Below are 20,384 nucleotides of genomic sequence, written 5' to 3' on the forward strand. Positions count from 1 at the left end.
TTAAGAAAACAAATTACAGTTTAAATAATATAGACTATCTAATGATATTCTCGATTTGCCAATCAGCGTAGAAGTTCACTGCAAAACAAGGCCACTAAAAGCGGTACATTATCTCTATCGGTTAACGTTGGCATCTTGCGTTTGTAATAATTAATTTATAATACATTTTATGATCTGTCCTGCAGTGGCAAAAGTGGTAATGGAAACATCTTGTTTTGATAATCGGGAAAAATCTGAATTTGAGATTTTATTACCGCCATATGGGACCGAGGGTTGTCAAAAGTGGTTACAATTTGAATTTATAATGGATGATTAGTGGTTCCAAGATTTATATGCCTTTTGTAATTCAATCATGGTACACCACACACTTAAACATTTTCCCAACGTGCCCCTTTAAAGGAAGGATGGCAAATGCTGCCATTTCTGTAAATAAATTCAGGATTATTATTTGGTCAAAAATGTGAACATTTCGAATAGTTTATGTTGACTAGAAACTCAAATGAAGATTATTGTCATATATATATTTTGTGTTGATGATTGGGAAGAGGAATTTTATTTTTAAGTGGACATTTTGTTATCACTTTGTCATTACTGACATCTCTCGGACTGTAATACATTCTTCCATGTATTAACAACAACGGCAACTGCGAGCTATTTCGATGCCAGATGTTGCTGCCTTGGAATAAATATTATAAAAGTAATTAATTTTCCCGTCATAAACAACTAATTATTTTACACGCAACAGAAGCAATCTATGTATAGTGACATATTCAGCAATGTAGTGAAATGGCAAAAGCTGCCAACTGTCTGGGAAAAAAAAACTACCTTTAGATATAACGTAATATTTTCAAATAGTGTCTACGCATGGGAATATTATACAAAATACCTGACATTTTATTTCTATGGCCACACAGATTCTATCGAATGTTATCATGATGATATAACAGGGCCTGAATTTGATAGCGGACAACTACAAACCCGGCACGATTTTGATAGCGGACAACTACAAAGCCGGCACGATTTTGATAGTGGATCGCTACAAATGAGTTATATTTCAAAATGAGCAATGTACAAATTCCATCCTTAAAAAAGTGTTTAGTTCTCGATTTAAAGCGCGTAGGGGGAAGATGCATTTTGCCTATCTCATCATGAAAATAGAGTAAGTTTGCAAAATTTCAAAACAGAAATAAGAATGGAATTAGTTTTCTCTGCCCCAAAGAAGTACGAGTATTTGAAATTCCATACTTATAAAAATAGACAGGTTAGCTGTTGCAATCAAGCCACCTTTGTCTGTGGCGTTTACTGTACAATTAATCAAAGTTGGATTCCCCGTTCCGTCCAAATCGTAGTCTACAGCAAAGGTCAGCAGACCACTGTTGGCGTCCATCCTTATGTAGCCAGTGTACACTCCACAGTCTTGTGAGAATTTTACGTAATCTCCGGCATCACTTTCAGTTACCTTAAATACAGGATCTGGCAAGCGGGTTCCTGCCTGGAACAAACAACGTATATATGCCTATTTTAATTCACATGTAGTTAATAAGCTTTTAAACAAACCAAACAAGTACCAAACGGATTCAGTTTCAAAATGGCAGTTAGACTATTTGTCAACCCAATATGTTGCAAAGTAACATCTTTCAGAGTACATGTATTAAATGTGTTCTTTGGATTTGTATCCTTGGAAATGTTCAATTTGTTATCTATTATGAAAATATTCACTAAAGAACGGCTTTGCGGCTCCAGATTTCCCTGGAATCTGGTATATCGCAAGAATATCTCTCGCACTTGCGTTATGACCTGTAACATTCTACACAGACGTTGTGAGCTTTTATATGACATCCCCGTCTTGTAATTCAGGCATTTTAAAACTTATGATACAATTTGTTATAGAATATTGTTCCCTATGATTAACATTCAGTTTCGTAAGAACTGAGTTTCGGCAAGCTGTAGCTCTTTTAGATTTTAATTTTCTTTTAGTCATTTATTTTTCTTATAAATTGCTGCTTTCAAATCAGTAAATCAAGTTTATCTTCTAACTCATTTGGTTTGGTTTCTAATTCCCTGTCCGATTCCTTCAGCCTCTAGTTTTCAAACAGTTGGGACACAATTTCTGATATCAAGACGTTTGATTTATCTCTGTCACTAATAAGCCAATATCAGTTTTGATTTAAAGATTGTCATTCTGGCGTAAGGAAGAAATAGGGCATCCTTAGTGCCAGGAATAATACTAGTGGATGACCTTGTCAGTGGCTTTTGTTATTCCTCCATATCTATGACAAACGATTTGCAACGAATTGCTCATTTAATTACACTTATTTAAAATTGTTAGAAGACTTCAGTGATTAAGGTAATCGTCAAAAATGTTGGTGGAATTACAGAACGAGAATATTATGTTGGTCATAAACGGTCTTACAAAACCTTGTAAACGAACAGAATGCTACACACACAAAAACAGAAAAATTAACATAAAAGCAATTCATACATGTTGCAAGAAACATAATCCACACCAAACCACCCACTCCATCAATCCCTACCTCCACCAAAAGGGTGATGGGAGTAAGTATTCATATATAAAGTTGTACGAGAATGATAGATCTAAAACGAATCACAACATCACACACCAAACCACTTAAATATCAGCAAAATCTGAGGATTCCGTTGCCTTCTAACGCTGGTGGACGTGGCAAGACAATCTGAGTAAAGTGCCTGGTCCAAGGACACACATTCAAAAGAAGAGTGTTTATGCACTCAGTTTATATCAGTGTGCCTGTTTTCTTCAGAAAGGTTTTAAACTAGCATTTGTTTGTTATTAAAATGCACACATTTATTAGCTTCACATATGTTCAGCTCTGTTAGATTAAGTTTGAGAACAAAACTTTTGGCAAAAACGTCATGAACAAATGTCAATGGTTCTTCCGAAATTGCAATACCACATTTACTATAAATGTTGCATTCAAACCATCTCAAAAGCTCACCACACTTTCGTTAGCCTGAATAAAGTATACTTTCTGATCAAAAGATGGTCTCTCATTTACGTCAAGAACTTGCATGACCAGCGTGCTCGATGCTGAAAGTTTTCCATCTGTTACGCTGACAGTCAAGGTGAATGGATTCAAGGTCATCGTTTCGAAATCCAAAGTTCTTAATGTACTAATTACGCCACCTGGGAAACAAACACATACAAGGCAGCTTTAAACAATCGATGACAGAAACGTTTCCTATCTACATGTTACCAACTTTAAAAAAATGAACTGTTTCTTACTTAAGATAGTTAAATGTTTTAAATGGTGTTTTTCATTCAAGGATATATGGTTATAAAAGACAAAATCATCACACGTTATATATATATTGGTTTGAACCTGTATGATAATATTATTTGTATAAAAAATATTAATTCTGCCTACTATTATCAATCATTCTTCTAAGGAATCCGGCGATGGCCCTTTCCGTTCTGTCCGGTGTATATTTATGATTCTCTCTCTTTATCTCCCTCTCTCTCTCTGTTTTATAGTGGTGTCTCTGTCTTTTATAGGGGATTATATGTCTATTATAGTGCAGTCTATATCTTTAGTAGTGGAGTGTGTGTCTTTTGAAGTGGTGTCTGTGGCTTTTATAGTGGACTCTATGTCTTTTATAGAGGTCTGTATGCCTTTTGTAGTGGAGTGTATGTCTTTAATAGTAGTGTATGTGGCTTTTATAGTGGACTCGATGTCTTCTATAGTGGAGCATGTCTTTTGCCGTGGAGTGTATGTCTATTGCAGTGGCGTATGTGGTTTTTATAGTGGACTCGATGTCTTTAATAGTAGTGGAGTGTATGTCTTTTGTCGTGGAGTGCATGTCTTTTGTAGTGGTGTTTCTGGTTTTTATAGTGGAGTCTATGTTTTTAATAGCAGAGTGTATGTCTTTTGTAGTGGAGTGTATGCTTTTGTAGTGGAGTGTATGTGGCCTTTATAGTGGACTCTGTATTTTATAGTGGAGTCTGTCTTTTGTAATAGAGTCTATGTATTTTAATGTGCAGTCTATTTTTTCGTTGTGTCTGTGTTTTATAGTGGAGTCTATGCCTTTGTATAGTGGTGTCTGTCTTTTATAGCGGAGTCTATATATTGTATAGTGGTGTCAAGGATTTATACTGGAGTCTATTTTAGTTAAAGTTGTGTCACTCTCTTTTATGTATAATTATTGTTATGTCATAAGAAAATAGCTTTTCGGCAAAAACATATACTGCAATATCGTATCGTTGACTTACTTGTGATGTTAATACTAAAGTACGCAATGCCATTCACTGGTGGTGACACAAAGCTGTAGGCTAAGAAATCGTTATTAATATCGGATGCACTGACTTGGTAAACTGAAGTACCAATGTCAGTGTTCTCAGGCACCATCAGTTTATTAGCCAGGGGAAGAGTTGTTAATACAGGTGCGTAGTTGATACCTGAAATTAATAGAGAGTAACAATGAATGCTTAGGTGTTTTGTGAAGAACGCGAGACCTTGAAAATATTTACAAAAAGTACCAATAGCATATCATATAATAATACTTTAGAACAAATTCTTCTACAAACCAGTCATGAAAAATCAAGTGAATATTAGATTTAGTGATGTGAACAAGGTATATATAAACTGACAACGGTTTAGAATAATACGTTTTGTGTCTATCTGTACGTGAACCGTAGAAGAGAAACACATCGTCTGCACGGAAAAGCTGTTGTGTTTTTTTCCTATCAATAATAACAACAGAAAACAACATAGGTGATAGATTGTTTCATGAATTCTTTCATTCCGAATGTTGTATGTGGTATTCAATTTCAGTGGTGCGAAAAGAATTTTGCATTCATATGGATACATAACACAGTTTGCCTATATGAGAGCACCATGTACGATACGTATATTCTACATTATGACACGACATATGGTGCCACTGTGCTTCTGACGCCATGAACGTCTGCATTTTTGATGCACCGTTGATGCGCAAACGAAAACTGTGTCTTTCCCGTGAATCAAGTTTATAGTCTTCTCATTATCATTGGAAATCTATCAGTAGTTAAGGAGGACGATATACGGACAATGGGAAAATACATTACACATCCCCTGGGACGATATACGGAAAATGGGAAAATACATTACACAACCCCTGGGACGATATACGGACAATGGGAAAGTACATTACACAACCCCCTGGGACGATATACGGACAACGGGAAAATACATTACACATCCCCCTGGGACGATATACGGACAAGATATATACGGACAATGGAAGTCTCAGTCAAACCTTGGGACTATATACGGAAAAAAGGTTGTGGTTATAAACGGACAATAGGAATGGAACATGTGAGGTGACATCACAGTAGTGAAGATGGGTAACAATGTTGCAAGGAGCTGACCCCATTCGACCAAACAGCGGAGAAACAAAACCTAGAACGCTTGGCGGGAATGGGACTGGCGGACAGAGATATAGATAACACTTACAACATACAAACACAAAAAACAATACAACCGACCAAAAATATTTAGGCAAAAAAGCAAATCTTTTCGAGGCATATGAGTGGCCCTGAAAAGGGCCTTTGGTATTTTGTTAACATCATTCCGTTAACACAGAGGGCAACGCATAGGTTTTCTTCTATTCCTCAAACTTCTTCTGACTTCTGATCCGTAGATGAGAACTCTCTTCAAACAGCATTGTCTCTCCACCTAAATTCTTCTTTTACAAACGCTCGTATAGGTGATCCTTATAATTGTCCATGATGATCTGACATACATGGTTAAGTCTGTACGGAACAGCATTGACGATATGAGAGTAGATGATTTTACGTTTGTCCACATCTTGAGACGAGAACAGGTGAAGGGAATGAACTGAACGGGGTTATTTATAGTTGAAGGGCGGATCGAAAAGGATTGGGTGTATTCATCAATCCAAAAACGCGTTACAAAATTCAATCGAAACACGGAGTCGGTCTTCCAATCCGAAGAGAGCAGTCTGTGACGTCACATTCCCTATATAGATGCGCTAGCGTCTGTTCGCAGTCAATCCATGTGGCACAGTTTTCAAACATGACCGAACCTAAGAATTGATGTGCACCGGCTGTGAAGATGAGAAGTGATGGTATAGCAGCGGCTACCAAAGTCAACAAAGACCTACTTCCAGAAGAGGTTGTGTTAATTGGGATTTAGTCGATTTTCATTCTTCTCGAGACTTTGTTCCGGTACCAGTACCTTCGATACCTTCTCTTTCTTTACCACACGTCGAAGATTTTAAAGAAAGAAGAGTTGGAAATGTTTTTACAGCAGCAGAAGGAAGCAAAACAAGCTTTTCTCCTTCAACAGCAACAGCGAGAAGAAGAAGAGACGAGAAGGAAACGACAGGAAGAAGCAGTAGAGAAGAAACGAGGTCTAAGAGAGAATGAGGACAGTGAAAGTCAAACAGTAACGGTACTCTTAGATATTGTAGCAGAGTTAAGGAGTCTGAAACAAATGTATCAGGCTTCTTTATTACGACCCAAGAGAAAAAGACCTTTCTGAGCCAAACAACCGAGCCCTGTTACTACGCCCGTGATACCACCCCTAGTGATTTCTATCAAATCATTGACAGGAACCAGTCCAGAAGTAGGCCTTGTCCGTGGCAAAGGCTTAAGGCAGTTAAAGATGATTACGACCATTCCTGAGTTTTTTTTTAATATAAAAACAAACAATAACCCAGCGGTCCGATTCATGGCCATCCACTCCTCTCGAAATGAGATCGTATTTAAATTGCCAAAATCAATTAAAACTCAAAATCCCCGTTGTACCCATTATGTACGTGTGTGAGTAAGTGAGTGTAGGTTCTTATTCTAAAAAATCAAAACCAAGAGGCACGTTTTCTGTCTTGTATATTCTGGTAAATATATTACAATCCAATTCACAGCACAACACAACACTTTAATAAGGTCATATACTTCTTCTGTGTCTTTGTTCACTCTCTCTGCTTTTTGAATTTATTCACTTTCACAGGTTCACTCCTCTTCTTCCTCACTTTCTCCTCGTCTTCTTTTCTTCTCGTTTTTTTCTTTCTGCATGTGTCTGGGATCTTCCTTTGTGGAGGGTACCTCTTTTTCTTCCTGTTCGGAACCCCTCTCTTCTTCTTACTCCTGTTGTTTATTTGGGCATTCTGAAGACCAATGTCCTTTCTCTTGACAATGATAACAGGTATCTTGACTTGCGTCTCTTCTGGCACCTGCTTTGCTTTGACGGTCTAGACACTTTGTAGTTCAGTGCCCTTTCTGCTTACATATATATTAAGTATCTTATTTTTACCTCAAAAGGAGGGTGAGTAGACCGTCGGCTTGTTTGAAGAAACGTTTCTTATGACACCTCGCAAAGGTCTGATCAAAAGTTCGATCTGTGTGTGCTCTTCCATCATTGTTATCGGGTTGAGAGTGAGATGAATATAGGAAGGGAAGTCACACACTATTTATATATACGCTAATTTGTCATGGATATGAAGTGACCCGTGGCGTTTAAAATGTAGTCATTTGACTTTTCGCACTCAAGATGAAACGATCGCATCATTTCGTGGATAAAGGAGAAGAAAGTAAGAGGCAGAATCGCGATTTATCGCCTCGTACAGTTGCTGAAGTCTTTGCACAAAATCATGCCTGTGATTTAGAAGATCTCAGACGTGACCATTGAAATCGAATGGAATGAAGAAAACTGGCTCTAGTGCCTTACAAAGGATGGATGGAATACCATTGTTGGCAAGAACAACAAACTACGCATATGCCTCCTAATTCGAATTTGACCGAGATGTCTCATCTCAGTTACAACACGAATTGCAGACGTTGATGGATCGCAACGACTTGTCCGAAACAGAAAAATCGAAAAGGTACGGTCAACTCTTGCAACGATTGCAACTCTTTCTACAGAAAGCTGTAGACGACACAACTCTACCCACTCTGAAAGATTTCAAGACCCTGATGAAAAGTCCAACACCACTACCCCCAGAAACCTAGACAGAAAAAGGAGAAGAAGAGGAGTTTCAAACTCTACGCAAGTTAACAACACCACCTACATCCAGAATTGGATCGATTAAAAAGATGATGACCACCCCTTTTTCATCAGAAGAGAAAAGGAAGGTCAAGACAAAAGTGAAACAACCAATTACCTCTGTTCAGACATCCTTCCCCTCCTCGACACCAATCGCTCAACCGACACGCAAAGCATTACAAACCAAGAAAATGCACACGAGAAAAAGACATGCATCAGTGAAGAGTGGTGACTTACTAAAACATGGAGTTTTTAGCAGCATTTACTGCAATCCATCCAATCCTGCGGGATACGGAGGAGTTCAGAAATTGTATTGTGCTGACGTAACCTGTCTGAAAAGTCTCCGTTTATCCCAAGTACAACGATGGTTACAAGAACAATCCACGTACACTTTACAGAAACCCATTCGACGAAACCTTTCCAGAAGTCGCACTCGAGTTGATGTCGTCGATCATCAATGGCAAGCCGATTTACCAGATGTTTCTCATTTTGCCACCTACAATCGTGGCTACAAAATGTCTGTTTTGTGTCATTGACATCCTTTTCAAATTTGCCTGGGTCGTGCCAATGACTTTCAAATCGAGCAGTGAATTAGTGAGAGCCCTCCAGCTGGTGTTGAAACAAAGCGGTCATCACCCTCGTCGATAGCAAATTGATAAAGGAAACCTAATTTCTGAACCAAGCTTTCCAAAACAAATTAAGGAAACGTGACATTCATTTATTTTTCACCACCGAGAATCCCGAAACCAAAGCCAGCATCGTGGCACGATTTCAACGTAATTTGAAAGAACGCGTGTGAAAATATTTTAAATATCAACACTCTCTCGAGTCCATTGCCATCTTACCACAACTGGTTCAAGCGTACAACCAATCTTACCATCGAAACATCGGACGTGTACCCTCCCCCCCAAAGAAGTGACTCCCGAGAATGAAGTGATTGTATTCGAGCGCCTGTTTCGTACATCCTGGCCAGTGGCTGTCCTCGAGAAAAGTGGTGTGTTGGCAGTAGGAGATTGGGTGCGCATTGACAAAACCAAACGCCCTTTCGACAAAGGTTACTTACCCAGCTGGACCACCGAATTGTTTCGTGCCACTGGACGAGTGCGTGGTCGTCATTCTACGGTCTAAAAATTGGAAGACATGAACAGGGAAGTGTTAAAAGGAACGTTTTACTTGTCCAAATTACAACGTGTGACCAAAAAAGAAGACGAATTAACGACATTGAAAGCATTCACGAGCGAAGAACCAGTAAAGTGGGAAAACGACGTTTCAAAGAAGTCAACGTGCGTTGAAAAGGATATCCTCCCACTTTTGATTCTTGGATCGACGCTTCGCAAGTCATAGACTATAAAAAGAAAAGACGATCATGCCCTTCCACACAGCCTCAGCTACCGCTACCACGGCAGTGACCATTCCATCACCGAGTTCTTCTATGCAAGATTTACAAAAGCAACCCTTGTGTGAGTCGTGTGGAGAACGTGTACCTAAAATGCAATTCGTCTTTTCCTGTCAAATATGTATGGTGTATTGTGTCATCGTTGTAGCCATTGCCAATTTGAGTTTGCAACAAGGAGACAAGCAATAGTGGACCATTTTACTGAGCAGTTGCATCGGATACCTTCTTTCCAATCCTTCCTTGAAATACTCCTCAAACGGGAACAACGGGAATCTTGCAACCAGCGTCAGTCACCACTCCAACAACAACAGTATTTTGGGCGGAGACATTCTTTTGATTTCCAGTGACCCCTCGGACAGCCGCATAATTTTAAAATTACGAACAACAACAACTAATTTTACTTAACCTTACCCAGTGACAGTTCCATGGAGGTGTTTCCCAATAACACTTTGTGTTGTTACACGGCCAAATTACCTCAGGTCATCCAATTAGATCACGAAGCCCATTGGTGGAAATGTTTTACCCTACACAAATCAAAATCATCAATGGAAAGCAAAACACTTTCCAGGTCGAAATTCTGAATGCGCCATTGCAAGAAGAAGAACAAAAATCGTTTCTTCAGGTGTCTCAAAGTCAGCGGGCAATCCATCATTCAGCATCTACACGTTGAAAAGTCCCTCAGGCTATTATTTTAGTGGTGAATATTTGGTAGACACCACTGCAGACAGGCTCGAGTTAGCATTTGGCAAAGCCCTGAACAGAGCCAAAAGATGTGTTAAGATTGAGTATCATAAAGTGGCTCGTCGCCTACTGATACAATTTCAGGATACCGACACATTGCCGCTCAGGTTTAATGGTAGTTTGTTTGAAATTTTGGGTGGACATCCACGGATAGTTCCACACAAGTTTGGCCCAAAGATCAGCAGTAATATAGAGTTTTACAGGGCTTTTGGATCCCCGGCAGAACTGAACGAAGGACCCAATTTTATCTTTTGTACCCTGATGTGGTGGAGTACAACGTGGTGGGACACGCCTTCGTACCGTTACTTTGTGTAATTTCTTTCAAAGTAGATTCGACCACGTCCAATGACCAGGAAGGTGGAAATACCAAACACGTTCACCGCGAATGTGTACATCTTCACTATTTACCCGTCAGTAAGTCATGTCTCTACACCTCTACACTGTCAACATTACTATAGAAAGAGATCTGTGACAAACTGTTCCATTCTCCAAAGGTAAAGTCACGGTAAAACTCCAGTTTCGAAAACGATTCTCTAACGAGTTTTAAGTCATGTATCCAGTGTACCGAGGAGTCGCTCGACAGCAAACACATGGTTTAGGGGATATGTTGAAATCGGCCTTTCGTTCGGTGACTCCGGTGTTGAAACCGATGGTGACACGATGATTGCACGCTTTCAAAAATGCCACATTGACGCACATCAAAGAATTTCTCCAAAATGTCATCTTCGACATACCCGAAAGAAGTTTTCTTCAGCGCTGTCTAAAATGTCTTGCTTCAAACGGGCAAAGACATTTGAGACCGGCGAGAAACTCTTATAAATGCCCTATGCGCTACTGAGTCAGGCATTCCCGCTTCCCGGACGTCACAGGAAGGACAAGGCAGAAAGAGACGACGAAAACACCCCTTAAGAAGACTTCACACTCATAAAGCAAGAAAGACTAAGAAAAGAAGAACTGTTCGGGACTTACACGTTTTTGATTATTAAATCATAGAAACAAAAATGATGCATTGAGAATCTTGTGCCTGTTCCAAGTTGGAAATATATCTGTTTGTCATGCCACCCACCATGTTGACGATGCAAGAATCCCAATGGGTAGAATTTCATTCCATATCCTCGGTCAAGGACTCAGGGTCAGCTCCCATCGAGTTTGAAATCAAAGAACTGTCCGAAAATTACATCGATCTGAATAGCAGTTACTTGTAATTGAAAGTGAAAGTGATCGACACATCGTCAGACGGTCCCGATCTAAGGGACGAAGATAAAGTAGCCCCCGTCAACAATTTCATGCATTCCTTGTTCAGTGGAGTGGATTTGTATTTGAATAACAAACTGGTCAGTAGCAGCATGGATACTTTCCCTTACCGATCGTACCTGGACAAATCTCTTCACGTACGGAAAAGAAGCCAAGAACACCCATCTGGATGCCTGCGTAGTATGTACACCTGACACAACGGGCAAGTTTAACGACTTGATTGCAGATAAAGATCCCAACCACATGTGGGATTCAACGCCTAACAAAATCAAAGGACCCAACAAAAAGTTAGAATTGATAGATCGCTTGCAATTAGACATGTGGTTGCAAGAGAAGTATTAGCTGAACGGCGTGGATGTCCGCCTGAGACTGAATTGTAGTAGTGCCGCTTTCCATTTGTTAAATGATGATGTCTATTACAAAACCATCATCCAAGAAGCTAGACTTTACGCGAGACGTGTGGACATGTTACCTAAGGTGGGAAACGATATCAGTCACAATTTGAGCACAACAAACGCCAAGTATCCGATATAACGCGTTGAAGTGAAAACTTTCACCATTCCCGATGGACATCACTCCATGGTCGAAGATCTTATGTTCCAAGCGCAGTTACCCAAACGTTTAAACATTAGTATCGTCAAAAACTCAGCCTTCAATGGAGCCTTCGAGGAAAATCCTGTTGAATTTCAGCACCACAATGCGTCAAAAATCGAAGTCAGTCGAGATGGCAAAATCTTGGACACCAGACCTTTTGTATCTGACTTAAGTGAAGAGAGAAGAACTACTTGAGATCATACTTTTCTCTGTACGAAGCCACAGGAGAGTTAGGAACCAACACAAGTCACGGCATTACGCACGATTATTATGCAGAAGGTTACGCTTTGTAGGCCTTTGATTTCACCCCAGACCAAGGCAGCGGTGTGGGACATTTCCACCCTATAAAATCAGGCCAGGTTCGTGTGGAACTTCAGTTTGCAAAGCCAATACCCGTAAAAAAAAGATGAACTTTATCCACCATAGAAATCAACAGTTTGAGAGAAGTCATTCTAGACTATTAGAAGCTATGGAAGAATGTTAACCCTCTTTGAATAGCGGAAAATCTATGGAAAGAGAATGGGAGGATACCGTAGTAGCAGAACCCCAAGACAAAGACGAAAAGTACATAGTCATGTAGTCCAGATGGCCAGAACAAGAACAATATTTTGTCTCCTGTTTTGCCAAACACCTGTCAGAAAAAATTACGGAATTGACCAAGAAAGATTGCTATTCATGTCAAAACGATCATCCCAGTCAAATTCAGCACGATAAATGTCTGACGTTCAGTCAAGAAGATTGGAAGAGTATCTGGACGAAGTTTGGAATCTCATCTCGGAAGAAGCCGTGTTGCATTAAGTGGTATAAAGACTTGCGTAATCATTCCTCTTCTCCACTGATGACTTTAGAGATCTATCACATCGCAGCTTTCTTGGCACAGAGTGCAAAGACAAAACGAAGAAAATGTTACTTGTCAGACATGTTCAAGCAAAAGGTCAGGATTTACTTGATCACTTATCATTACCTGTGAAGAAAAACAACAAGAAAAACAACACAAAAATTGATACCTGGGAACTTTATTACCTTTTGAACCACAGTTCGTAGACTGGTTCTTGCAATCCTGTCGTGTGTAGTAAAGACGAATTGCATCATCGCAACCCTCAAGACCATCAAACTTATGTCATCAGCACGGACGACAGTCATCTCCCAAAAACCCACTGGGTAGCCGTCTCCTTTCCTATAGAAGGTTGTGTAGAGTATTTTGATTCGTATGCATTACCACATTTGGAAGACGACATCAACGACTTTATAAGAAGAAATGCTCAGACAATACGATTCAATAATGCGAAATTACAAGGCACAGATTCCATGGTGTGTGTACAATATTGTGTGCATTATTTCATCAACGCAGTCTTGGATATTCTTTAGAGCATTTAGTGACTTATTTTGATTGTCACTCATCTAAAAACGATGACAAAGTAGATCGATGATTTTGTGACCAATATGGTTGTTTATAGCTAGGAAACGTGGTGTAAAACAATGGCCCAATGACTTTCAGCAGTGGAAGTTTATCTTCAGTTCACCACTTTGTCAACCTTGTCAACAATAATTTGTTGTTAGAACAAAAAGGTTTTTTCGTTTATTTGATTGTTAATTAAAAAATTTGATAAATGGTGGTTGTTAGTTATTTGAATATAAAATGTTGTGTTTTGAAAAAATGCGTCTGTCCTTTGTTTGCAATTTTCATGATGAACGATGCTCTTTAACTTCTCTCTATTCCTCACCCTCGAATCAAACTATCCTAAAATTCCGAATCTAAACAGTGTAGGGATGTTTTCTATTGCGTCCGCGCTTGAACCTTATAAGGGGGGGGGGCAGTCTCCAGTCTAACCATCCATTGTTGACTCATCCTCCATGAATATGTGCTCAAGGCTTGCCAAGCTGAACGAAACTTATGTGAATTTACATCGTGTCAGGCAAAGCCTGATACGGAAGCCTGCAGAGATATGGAATGCCAGAATGTTGAAAGTGACCGAAGACCTGATAGAAGAGCTCTTCAGATAGGAAATCTAGTAAGAGAAAGAAGAATGGACGGAGAAGCACAGACTTCAGCAGCAGAGAGAGATCAGCAGCAGCAGGAACCAGAGCGAGGTTTTGTCTAGTGCCGTGTGGACACCAAAGAGTTCTGCTTCTCTTTCCAAAGAAGCAGACCATATCCTGTGGGAAAGCCTGCAGCCAGACGAGGACGCAATCTTAGACAATAAAATATTGCCGTAACTCCTCGTCCACAAAAACAGCCCTTAGAAGTGTGACTATAAGCACTTCGTTTCTTTAACTTTGTTAGAAGTGTGTCTATAAGCACTTCGTTTCCGTAGCTTGTCAAATAGTCAGTGAGTTTGTGATTATAATTAGTGTTTGTAAGTAAAAAGTCAGTGTTTCTTTTAAGTCAGCGCGTTGCATGATTGTTGGGGTAATGACATGGGCAATGTAAGCTTTGATGACAGGGAATGTTTTCCTTCACGTGCGTGCTTGACACTTAAAGGGAGCGCTCATCAGTCTGGCTGTCCATTGGTGATTCATCAGCTGTGAAGAATGAGCAGCATACTCGCAAAACTGATGGAATATTCCAGGCGTTTATTAGATGAGCTGGCTATGGAGGTCATACTTGAAGAGGCCAAGATAGAGAATGAAGAGGAGGAAAATAAAATATCCTACTTCACGCAATGAAGAGACTTGTGTGTGAGGTGAAGCCTGATGCTAGGACGCCTCCACAGAGACAAACACCACAGCCACTACTACCAGCACTGCATCCTCTATCAGCACCACCGCCAGTACCAGTACAGCTTCGTGCACAGGATATTCAAGGGTATGGTATAGGAGAAGACAGAGGGAAGTCTTCACTGTCACTGAGAGTGAAGACTGGGAGAGTGAAGCCAATCAACCCTCCTATGCACTCCTAACCACAACGATGAGTTGGGATCACGATTGGATTCGTCGTTGTATCTGTGGTGCCAGACCTGGGATAGGTCACCATTAGCAGGTGCATCTGGAGTTCTAAAAATAGCCCTTTTCAATGCTTACCAAAGATCTAGAAAAGAGATGCTATTAAAGTTGCCAATTTGTGTGAATGTGGATTAGTGTGATTATAAACACTCACTTATTAACTGATGTGATTGTGTGTGTGTGTGTGTGTGTGTGCGCGTGCGTGTGTATGTTTGCATGAGCTCACGTACGTTTGTGTGGATAGTAGAATGTGTGTTTGAATAAGTGCACATACGTTTGTGTGATTAGTATATTAATGGGGTTTGTAAGCGTTCGCGTACGTTTGTGTGGATAGTAGAGTGTGTGGTTTTTTCCTTCCATTCTGTGTTAATGGTATATTTGGTTGGGTTTTTTCTTTCTCCTTCCGTGTGTGGATAATATATGTGTGATTTGTTTTTGCTCGTTCCCCTGTGTGGATAGTACATGTGTGATTTGTATGTTGCTCCTTCCCGTGTGTGGATAGTATATGTGCGGTTAGTTTTTTCTTCTTCCCGTGTGTGGATAGTATATTTTGGTTATGTTTGTTCTCGTTCCCCTGTGTAGATAATATATTTTGGTTTGTTTTACTTCCTTTCCTGTGTGGATAGTAGATATGTGGGTTTTTGATAGTGTAATATGGTTCTGTTTTTGTAGTAGATAATATGTGAAGTGAGTGTAATGGATGTTTTCCTTCACGTCGTGCTTGACACGTAAAGTCAAAGCGTTCATCGTTCCCGCCATTCTACACAGAATAAAAGAAGTTGTTTAACAAGTTTAAGGATAGTTTATCCTAGATGGTGGATGCCGCCTACGTGGTGGAAACGCTGGAACATGAATGGAGGTATCGAATTATCAAAGATTTTGTGACAAGTCAAGTGACCAGTTTGAAAGTAGCCATGGATCTGGTCCAGGGCATGATAGAAGAGGATGTCGAAAAGTTACGAGGCTTCATTCAACTTATGTATGTGAGAGTGGGCAGCTTGACGGAGGCCCTTGATAATGTGATGAAGGTCAGGTGGTTTTTTGAAGATATATTGCATTGGACAGAGTGGTCCAATATGAAGTGGAGACTGGACCAGCTAAGGAAAGCAGGAGAACTAATGAGAAAAGTGCGGAAGAAGAAGCGGGGAAGATAAAAGTAAGGTGATATAAAGAAGCAGAAAGAGCTGTTTGACAGACTAAATGAAAACTGGCTGGATGTGCAGGAGACATTTAGATCGATGGACCATCCTGACTGGATGCCAGAGAAAGAGAAAAAGAAGAAGAAAGTAATGATTGACAAAGTGGGGAAATGGTGGAAGAACTGGATAAAATAGAAGAACCCAAAGACCCTTTTCAGGGCCACTAATATGCCTCGAAAACATTTATTTTCTTGCCTAAAACGTTTTTTAGCCGGTTGTATAGTTGTTGTGTATGTTGTAAGTGTTATATATGTCTCTGTTCCGACAGTCCTGTTCTCCTTCCCGCCAAGCGTTCTAGGTTTTGAGGTCAGCTCCTTGCGACATTGTTACCCATCTGCAGTACTGTGACGTCACCTTACATGTTACATTCCTATTGTCCGTATATAACCCCAACCTTTTGTCCGTGTATGGTCCCAAGGCGTTTTTGACTGAGACTTCCCTTGGCCGTATAAATGTTCTCTTTATATCGTCCCAGTGGGTTCTGTAATATATTTTCCTATTGTCCGTATATCGTCCCCCTTAACTACTTACATCTACACCGAATGCACCAGTTCAATGGCACAATTTGTAAACTGTAGCTAGGAACTGGATGAAATCATATAGGGGGTATTTCTTAGCAATTTATGTCGACGTTCATGCCTACGTTTCTGGCGTCGGTCCACAAAGTGGTGATGTGAAAGCCAATTTCCCACTGAAAATTCCAACTTTTCACACCCCAAACACTGGCGAAGTTTGTCGAGATTTTTATCATAAGCAAAGGTTCAACGGTTATATATTTGTATACAGAGGTCGTTATCTAAGTATTTAAATTTATGTCAAGCAAATTCTTGCACGTCACCTCCCGTATACCAGGAGAATTAAAAATATTCCTAGTAATAATGCGCAGCACAACAAAATATTTATGAGTGAACCTTACCAATGAAAACACTTGTTCAGAAAAAACTTCGTTGTATTTGTTTACGTGAACCAATAACTACGACCCACTTTCTTTTCTCTACCACTATTATTTTGTCATATGTATTGGTGTTGGATGGGATATGAAACAATCCAGCTCTGGATATCAGGAATTAGATAGGAGAAGCCAGCCCTTGAGGTCAGGAATGGGATATGAAATTCCAACCCTGGAGATCAAGAATGTATAGGGAAATCCAAACCTGTAGAGTAGGCCTTTTTGCAGGAACTCAGAAACACGCTGTTTATCCTTAAAAGTTCTGGGATTCCCGTATCCAACACCCAATCTTTATCATAAATGTTTTGACACGGCATTTAAGAAGTAACACTTTTAGCTAAATCCATTTTTATGTTCATGTTCAGCATTTAAGATATTGTCTCCCACTTTATGATGATGATGGTGATGGTAGTTTTGGGATGATAATGATAAAGATTATGTTAGTTGCGTGAATGATGATGATGATGATGATGATGATGATGATGATGATGATGATGTTCGCCGGAGTGAACAAGTATGACATATGTAATTAAATTAACGCCTAAGAAATTATTTAATTATTTTAACTGCTATGATGCTATGGTATAACTGTAACATAGGCGGGAACTGAAAATGTTAATTTTTCTGTTTCATGCAACGTGAAGCATAAAAAATATGAAGCAAAAAATGCTTAATATATGGCCTTTCAGCTTTTGCGAGGATCCGTGTATCTTTAACTCTTGTCTAAAACAGTATTTTCTTCATATGTAGATGTTATGCTGACAAAAGCGTACTCTCCCTCCATGCTCACCAAAGTTAAAGTTCGATATAAAACGCTGTAATAATTATGATATACAAATAATACCGCACCTCTGACATGAATGGTATACGGACAGATAGTGTATAGGTAATGAATATGTTATAAAAGATAGTGCCACAGAGGTACACGAATAAAACTTGTAAAAGTTCATGCTTTTTCTTTGATTTGCTGGGTATTACACCGTGCCGTGTATATTTAACATTATTATAACATCCTGTCTGTGTGATACACAAATGACATATAAAAGATGTTTCCTTGCGAATCAGCAAATACTAGGACAGTGCGTCCAGCTGTATCGAACAAAAGTAACACTTCCATAAGACTCACCTGGTTCACTGACAAACAGAATTTAAGTCAATTATTTTATTGACACTATCTATAACTGTACTATGCAAATTATATCTAAACAGAAAGTATGCTAACCCCTGACTTAACAAATATTGTGACTGACAGCGAAACGGTACCAGTTGAAACCATCTGTCACAGTAATAAACAAATTATATTCTACAGAAGTGCGCTCCATATGACTCAGCAGAGAAATATATAGATCAATGTGTCAGTAACCTGTACTAATTGTCAGAAAAAATATCTAAAAACTGTTTTCCATTGACTTACCAGATATTGTGTTAGCAGAGTTTAGGTTATATGGTAAAAACAATCCATTAAAGCAATACAAGAATTATATCGAACATTACTGCGTTCCCTGCGACTCACCAGAGATTGTGACGGTCAGTGTGTCGGTAACTTGGTTATAACCATCTTTAACTGTGACAAGCACGCTGTATCTTTCAGTGGTGTGGTTTTCTAAATTTTGGGTCAACTGAATCACACCGGCTGAAAGAAAAGAAATAAGTTCACCAATATGTTGGATTCAGACGTACGGTAAATCCAAAAACGTTGCGAGAATCGGAGTTCAAGGGTATAATGTCTATGGACCATAAGGAAACTTGATGCAACAGAGTTGTAAATTTATTCTTTTGAGCGATTTCGCCTTGCCCATTAACATTTTACATTTTCGTAACTGAATATTATAAAGGATGTTTCTTTTACAGTTATTGTTTTTTATTTCGTTTTCTTTATTCTGGGAATAAGAGTCCAATATTCCAATCATTTATAGTGAGATTGACAACTGGAAAATTGGAACATTTTCACATATTGTATAACGTCCTTAAACTTGATTTCATTTAAATCAGATCTTCCTCATTTCGCCTTTTATATTTTGTATTTTGGATGATATGAAATGTGGCTGTCCAGATACAGAAGGAAATTATATTGTCCTATCTGACTGATAAAATTGCGATGACTTGGTAGCGCAGTGGCAAAAGCTAGTAGTTTCCACCTTTCATATATAGCTATGACTATTCCGTACATTTGAAATAAAAGTTTCAGATATTCCCAATAGGGAACCATAGCTTTGGCCATAACCTCCAGGCCAGAAACTTCCAACAAGAATTAATGGAAACGTTATAGGGTGTGCTCAGTCTCTTTGTGATTCTATAAAATGCTGCCCTGTAAAGCCTGTCCACACATCTACTTTCCATATACGTATATATATTACATGCCTAATGCTTGTTAATTTATGTGTTACTAAAACAAATTGCAGTATTTTAAAGTTTCAAATGAGTCGATACAAATATCGGAAGTAAAAACTCGTATACGTCGACAGCTAAATGCCATTTACTCTGTCAAGTGTGACACCACAAGCCTGTTTCAAACCTAAATTCAATGTGGGCATTAAAATCAATCAAGTGGTTTCTACCTTCTTTCTTCTTGCTACGATGCTAATACGTCGGCAATATGTTGCAGTATGATGCACATTTTAGCAATGAAAACAATTTTAACCTTCTGCTTGCTGTGGCAACCACAAAGATGATGCATCCATCCTGTTCCGTCAAAGTTGCTAAAATAGTTGTACTATGTACGCTTGGCCAAACTATTTATTGTGCAGAACTTCTGTTTGATTAAAGCATACATTAATAATGGTTCATACATTATAGATATTAGCTTCCACCATTATCGATCACAGATGTCACATGGGGACCCTCTTGTCATATTTATGTAAATTGGACTGAAACTCTGGCCTAATACATTCCTCTTAAAATGAGATGTAAGGCAAGACAATAACATACCGGTTACGGAAGAGTGAATGATTGAAGCAAACATGTATCAGTGTAGAATAACCCAGTTTATTTTTCACTTAATGCACGGGGTAGGTGTTGATTAATAAACAGTCAATAATATGTTTGTAACACACACATCATGAATAAAACATGCCTAAATCATTAGGTAGTAAACCGTATGTTAGCCCGCATATATATGTATGTTATGGCGTGTATAACTTCTTGAGTTATTTTTATTATGATATATGCTTACATAAAGGATGGACCTAGTGGAAATTACCTTTAGATACAGTTTTCTTCTGATTGAATACAGGACGTTTAATTGCAACTTGAAATTCAGGCTCAGTGACTCAGCGTAGGTGGCGAAAGCC

At 39.1% G+C, this 20,384-nt stretch overlaps 1 protein-coding gene across 2 annotated transcripts in view; it reads right to left on the bottom strand.

The window, feature by feature from the left end:
- The window catches only part of LOC149805739 (protocadherin Fat 1-like), a 91,331-nt gene that overhangs the window by 33,707 nt on the left and 37,240 nt on the right, over positions 1 to 20,384 (bottom strand). The window contains exons 8-11 of one of the 2 annotated variants that reach the window (XM_089950408.1): positions 18,608 to 18,727; positions 4,247 to 4,432; positions 3,036 to 3,163; positions 1,246 to 1,492 (exon numbers count right to left, since the gene is read on the bottom strand). In XM_089950408.1, coding sequence (XP_089806534.1) covers positions 1,246 to 1,492; positions 3,036 to 3,163; positions 4,247 to 4,432; positions 18,608 to 18,727 — 681 coding nt within the window. Of the gene's footprint in view, positions 1 to 1,245; positions 1,493 to 2,975; positions 3,164 to 4,246; positions 4,433 to 18,607; positions 18,728 to 20,384 lie in introns of both variants that reach the window. The other variant, XM_089950407.1, reaches the window with a different exon arrangement.

Source organism: Sinohyriopsis cumingii, chromosome 2, assembly GCF_028554795.1.
Source record: "Sinohyriopsis cumingii isolate HCF-2022 chromosome 2, ASM2855479v2, whole genome shotgun sequence".
In the NCBI taxonomy this organism is placed as follows: domain Eukaryota; kingdom Metazoa; phylum Mollusca; class Bivalvia; order Unionida; family Unionidae; genus Sinohyriopsis; species Sinohyriopsis cumingii.